The sequence below is a fragment of the Pyrgilauda ruficollis genome, unplaced genomic scaffold, assembly GCF_017590135.1.
Source record: "Pyrgilauda ruficollis isolate IOZ18807 unplaced genomic scaffold, ASM1759013v1 scaffold7, whole genome shotgun sequence".
Classification (NCBI taxonomy): domain Eukaryota; kingdom Metazoa; phylum Chordata; class Aves; order Passeriformes; family Passeridae; genus Pyrgilauda; species Pyrgilauda ruficollis.
In genome coordinates, this window is record NW_024528821.1 from 12,209,089 (window position 1) to 12,215,691 (window position 6,603).

A 6,603-nucleotide genomic window follows, 5' to 3' on the forward strand; every position below is an offset into this window, starting at 1 on the left:
AAAGGCAGCTGATGTTTGGATGTGTGTTTTTTTTAAATTTTCCTTGTTAATTAATGAAAACTCTTCCCCCATTCATTTTTACTTAAAACCTATGTTATGATACAACTGATTGTAATCCTTGTTAATTTTTAAGTATAGGGAAATGGTTTCCATTGCACATTTTTTTGTTGAAAGACTCAAATTTAAAAGAGAAAAATAATGTAAATTGGGATTCATAAGCAGTATGTCTAGGCAGATCCTAGAGTCTGAGTATTGAAATAATTATAAATTGTTATAAAGTGCACCAGGTCTGATATTCAGATATATAAAAACAAATTGCATTGTCTTGTTTGAAATACGTTCCTCCTTCAAGTATTACATACAAAGTGCTTCTGTGCAGTTTGTTTACACGTTCTAAAGCTTCTCTCCCTCATTATTTCCCCCTGGGTTCCACAGTCCTGATTTTGGCAGTGTTAAATCTCCTCCTTCAAGAGCACTGTGCAGGAGTAGGGACACAACTGCCACAAGGGATTTTAGACAGGTTCTCTTTAATGTGAGTTTAAACTAATGCAGTTCACAGGTTAGGCCAAGGCTGTGGCCCTGCTAAAGGAAAGCATCCTTAAGAGAATCTGATTTCCTCCTCCACTCCTTACACTTACGCACAATGGGATTTCCTATCCTGTTGTTTTTGGGGCTTTTCTTGCCACAGGCTTTGGGGTCACTTGTGGATCGCAGGCTGTGCGTGAGTTTTATGTTTTGCAGCCAGGGATGTCTCAAAACTTCGTCTATGCTCAGCCTCTGGGACACATCAGGGTGGAGCAAGTGGGTGATGAGGTTCTTGCAGTCTGTAGAGAGATTTTTTCCCTTTGTGAAGGGAATCTTCCGTTGTTTCTGAACCTGGAGCATTTCCCTGACGTTGGAACTGTCAAATGGCTGTGAAGCAAAAAGCATTGCATACAGGATAATGCCCAGACTCCACATGTCCGAAATCCTGGGGTCACAAGGAATGTGCTCGAGCAGCTCGGGGGCTGAGTATGCAAGAGACCCACAGAAGGTGCTGCTGAGAATGGTTTTTCCATTTCCATCTCGAGCCAGGGGTTTTGAAAAGCCAAAGTCTGATAGCTTGAAGTTGAGATCATTATCGAGAAGGATGTTGTCACATTTCAGGTCCCTGTGGGCAAAGTCCAAGTCATGGCAATGCTTGATGGCAGAAGCCAGCTGCTGGAACTTGCGGCGGGCAGCGCTCTCGTCCATCGCGCCCTGGCTGGTCAGGTAGTTCAGCAGGCTCCCCTTCTCCCCCAGCTCCATCACAATGTACACTTTCCCAGAGGACGTCTCAAAAATCTCATAGGTTTCGATGATTGCGGGGTGGTGAAGTCTCATCAAAGCCTCCATTTCCCTGGGGAGAAATTTTTCCAGGACATTCTGAGAAATTTTCTTCTTGTCAATGATCTTGATGGCCACTTTGCATTTCAGGCGGTGGCTGTAGGCAGCTTTCACTTTGCCATAGGAGCCTTCTCCAAGAGTGTCACCGAGGCTGTAGCCCTTCTTTTTAAGCACCACAGCATCCATCGTGGGAGAGCTGCAGGGGCCTGCCCCAGCGGGAGCTGCTCTGCATCCTGTGCTGGTGGGCTGTGCTCCACGCCTGATGGTGCTGCAGGGGCACTGCTGGGCTGGCTCTGTGGCTGGTTACGGGGTGATCTCATGAACAGTCACCCTGGAAGGATCTGTCTGTCGTTTCATGGAACTGCTCTGTGACATCATGGAGGCCAAACCCAACGTGGAGGCGCTGGCTGCTCTGTGATGTCACTGATGGTCACCCCTGCACATTGCAATCAGAAAACAGAGAAAATTTCTCAGAGATATGTTTCTCTTTTTAAGATGGCCAAAGTAGTTTTTATATCTTAATAATGTTTTGTAATGTTGCTTTTCAGTTGCTGTTTCTGTACATCATCAATACATTATACTCAGGTGGTTTTTGGTGGATTTTAGGAAAATAACAAAAACCACCTGAGGACTGAGACGTTGTGGAGCAGTGCATAGTGTATTCTTTTTTTTTTTCTTTTTTTCTCCCCCAGCCCCCAGTGGTATGATAGATCCTGGTTTGTTAATAAGTGCTGTTTGTTCACTATGATTGCTGACCAACCTGAGCCTTCCAGGGGGTACCAGGGAGTCCCACCAGTTCAGTGGTTTATGGCAGTATTGTTATAAGAGTTCTAGAAGTCTGTTCCTTATTTCAGAAGAAAATAATTCTATGGAAATTCAAAATTTCCACTGCAGATAATCTCTCTGTGTATGCACATTTCTTTCCTTGCTTTTAGCAGTTAGTGCTACTAAACTTTCCAAGAAGTTGTAGAGAAAATTAAGTTTTTGTTAGCCATGATAACATTGCAGGGTACAGCCACATGACCAGATTAAAGAATTGAAAATCACAGAAAACTGCAATCACTTTCAATAATATTAATTATAATTTTGTAGTTCTGTACTTTGATATTAGGTAAAATACTCTGAGTTGCTTTCAAACTGATGGCATTCTTTTAAACTGAAGGTTTTATTCTAGAGTCTCTAAGTTTACTATAAATGTGAACAAACCAAAAAGTTAAACTGTAAGTCTGGAATGATAGTAGTTCTCAAGGGATTAAACCTGGGATTTTTTCCATCTTAAATGGTGCATGTTCTTATTGCATCGAGTCTTTTGTTTTGAGTTTAAGTAGGATTTGCAGTGGATATTTAGCACATGCTGCTCTGCATATTTTTGTTTTAGTCTTTCAACAGGCACATGGAAGGGAAAATTTTTGGGGAAAGGGGAAAAGAGCAACTCCCTGCTGTTATTCCAGAGCAAATGTTCTTAAGGGTATGGACAATTTCAAATGATAGGTGTAACTATTCAGCATCATGCCTTTGTCCTGAAGGTGCAGCCAATATCTGAACTAGGAGAGGGAAGGCAATAACCACTATGCTGACACTGGAAAGAACAAAGAAGAGGAAAAGTCTTTAAAATACATGCAAGAATGCATAAAGATTTAGAGTGGACTATTACATGTGGCTGTTTCCAGGACATTAATTTAATTGGTTCTTTTCAGGTGTAAATAAAAATGTGGCCTTGTGTTAAATGTTGGATAGCCTCATATCACCTACTCATGCTTAAAACCTCTCCAACTTTTAGTGTGGATGGCTTATCTTCATGTCAGCCTGTTAATTCTTTAGGAAATCTGTTTTCCATGTAGGCATTTTTATATTTGGTGCAAGGTACCCAAAATGTATCATGCACGCTCTGCTTGTTGTTTGTGTATCTTCTTATAGTCATTATTATGAAATTTATATAAAGGGATACAGAAAAGTATTAGTTATGGTGAAATTGTTAAGCAGTGATTTCCACCAGAGCTGTGTGGCAGTATTACCAGAACTACTACAGTCTTTTTCTTCTCACAGTAATTTAAGGAAAAGAATGTGTTTTTGTGGGAATGCTCATATTTTTACTATTAACATAAATTAAGACAAAGTTAAGTCTCAAATATGAGTGTATCAACTTATGCATAATTTTTTTGAGTAGTTGACTGCTGGTGTCGTCACAGCTACTGGATCTGGAGACTGGTAGGTGTTTGTTCTGTAGGATCAGTCATAATGTCACTATGGAACAAATGGATTAAGAAAGGGGACCTATATTGAGGAAAGCAGTTAATTCCTTTGATGTTAATGTGGTTAAACTTAACCAAAATCTAAGTGAGAAGTCAGATCTATTATCAGTGAAATACATTTTTGTCTCTGTTGGTGTTAATGTAAGATTTTCTTTAGCTAAAGCAGCTTCTTGGTGTTTAATTAGAATTTTGAATAACACTTAGAATCATCAATTTTAACAAATTTACCAAATTTATACAGATTTTTTTTCTGGTGCCCATCTGTGTCAGTTGTAATAGACTCAGGGCTTTAATGATGCAAATTAAATTTTCCAGTGAGAGAAATGCCAGTATAGGCCAAGAATTAATTCTGAATCCAGAGGGGGAAGAGCAAACTATTAATTCATTACATCTGGCAGAAGCAATTCAGTAGCTTCCTCTCTAGTTACTTTAGTTATATTTGTTCTGAAATAGCAAAGGAAACCAACCCTTCCTGTACCTGTTGTGCACATGGAGTTGCTGGACTCTTCTCTCAGACAGACCTGGTTGTCTGTTGCTTTCTTTATTTTTCTTGCTCTGCTGTCACAAACCTCTAAGGTCCGGTGATGGGGAGAGCACAGAAATCCCCTCTGCATCAGTGCAGCCCCAGGTGCACCAGCAGTGTCTCAAAAATCAGGTGCTTAGCCCTGGATCAGGGGTCAGTGCAGCAGGAACTGTGGCACACTGATGGTGGGCAGAATAGCTGGAAGGTAGAAACATTTTAAGCCCTGGATGGGTATTTCCTTGCATGCTAAATCTTAGTGGCAAATGATTTTTCTTACAGTTGTACAGCATCATTTTATAAAAATGGGCTATCTGGAGCATATTTTTTTCCTATAATAGAATTCATGATGGAAGGGAAGGGTCCAAACTGCTAGGACTCACCTCCACACAACCTTAAGCTTCCTTTTTAAAAAAAAACACTCCTATTTTCTTTTCCTTTTTTTTTTTTTTTTTTTAATGAGAAGACTGCCTTTGAAGTTTGTTGATTACGCTGATAATACATTTTAAAATAATATTTGTGCTGGTTTTAGCTAGGATAGAGTAAATTTTCTTCATAGTAGCTGGTATGGGCCTATGTTTTGGATTTCTGTTGATAATTCAGGGCTGTTTTCATTCTCACTGAGCAGCACCAACACAAAGCCAAAGCCTTTCCTGCTCCTCACCCACCCCAGCAGCAAGAGGCTCCACAAGGAGCTGGGAGGGGACACAGCCAGCACAGAGACCCCAGCTGAGCCAGGGGATATCCCATAATATGGCACCATGCTCAGCACAGAAATCTGGGGAGCAGGAGGAAGGGGGGACGTTTGGAGTGCTGGTGTTTGCCTTCCCAAGTCACTGTCACAGGTGATGGAGCCCTGCTGTCCTGGGGATGGCTGAGCACCTGCCTGCCACGGGCAGTGGGCAATGAGTGCCTTGGTTTGCCTCGCCTCTTAGACTGCCTTCATCCAGCCCATGTGTTTTTTTTACTTTTATTCAATCCCCAACCCACCAGAGTAAAGTGACTGAGAGGCTGTGCGGGCTCAGTTACCATCTGGGGTTTAACCATGAGAGTGTTGAAAGCATTTTCCAGCCTTACCAGAATTAGGTATTGATTTTTTAGTATTTATGGTTTCTTTTCACAGAGATTTCACAACACATTTGTCCTGGTTTTCTAATATGGAAGAATTATCACACAATAAATTTAATGGATTTTTTAGAGTATTGTCATGGGAAGTACCCTGCTGGCATCAAATTCTTTCTTGGCAATTTCCTGGAATATTTTTCAATGTCTGAAGGAACTTTAAAATATAATTTATTTGTAGAAAATATCTCAGGAGATAAAAACTTCAGATTGACTTTTAATTCCAACCTTGCATGAGTGGGTTTTTGTTCCTAAAGTGCAAAATCTCATGTGCAAGTCATAATGTGGAATGGCAATTTGTGGTCTGACTCCTCCATGGCTTTCTGTTCTCTGTGGCCCTGTGTTGTAGGAGAGCTGGAGTTGCTGATATTCATGTGGAAATGTTTACATCCTGCTGGTGACAGCTCTGCCAAAGCCATTCACCATATCTTGCCTAAATCTGGCAAGAATGGGGAAACTGACAAGCAAATTGCTAATCTTAGTGAGGGGAATGGGTTTTTTTGGTGACACAAAGGTGAATCTTGGGTCAGAATTAGGGATGAGTTGAAATCCGTATATTTCGTGTCCTTCTCCACTGTGCAGACGTGGATGTTGTGGATGTTTTTCTCTGGTTTGACAAGAGTTTATGTTCTAAGACCTGTCAAAACCATTTTCCATAATAAAAGTTCAGTGAATTAACACTTCAAAAACAAGCAAAAGCAAAAAAAGAAAAATTTCAAGCAATTATTAAACATATTTGTGTTTTAGGTTTGTCATTTACAGGTGTATGAACAATAGAAAAGTCCTTTTTTTAATTTCCTTAATAATTTGCTTATGAATACAGTTCTTTGAATAAGTACATGCTGTGAATATCAAGTGTGAACATAGTCCAGGTTTCACAAGAATGTTGCATAAAACCAAAATTAGAACAGAATGTTTCTGGAAATAGTCACAGGTATTGACCACTGCTTGGGGAGCATTTCCTTCAAAGTATGCAAGGGCATTTTTAGGCATTTAAATTGAAAATAAACAGTTTAATTAAAAATAAATCCCACATGCTGGATGAAGTACATTTCTGCTTGGGTGGTAATGCTTTTAGGCTTATATTCTATACAGAATTTTAGAAATCCTACCTTACCTGTCATGAAATCCTTTTGTGTCAGAGTCAACCTACATGAGGAGATAAACAGATGGTATAACTGAGAGAACACAAAATGCTAGCTTAGGTAAAATGCACACTGCTGATAACCCACTAAGCCTTCCTGGGTATGCTAATCCTAATTTATGTTAAATCGTAATTAAGACAGTTTTGTTTATTGCTTGTAGCCATGAGCACCTGGAAGACTGACTAATCCCATCCATGTG

The 6,603-nt window shown here is 40.1% G+C and overlaps 1 protein-coding gene across 1 annotated transcript; it reads right to left on the reverse strand.

Moving 5' to 3' along the window:
• Window positions 1-582: 582 nt before the first annotated feature.
• LOC121363162 (testis-specific serine/threonine-protein kinase 2-like) lies at window positions 583-1,551 on the reverse strand. The gene has a single exon (XM_041485287.1). The coding sequence runs from the start codon at window positions 1,549-1,551 to the stop codon at window positions 583-585; it is 969 nt and encodes a 322-aa protein (XP_041341221.1).
• Between the last annotated feature and the right edge of the window lie 5,052 nt (window positions 1,552-6,603).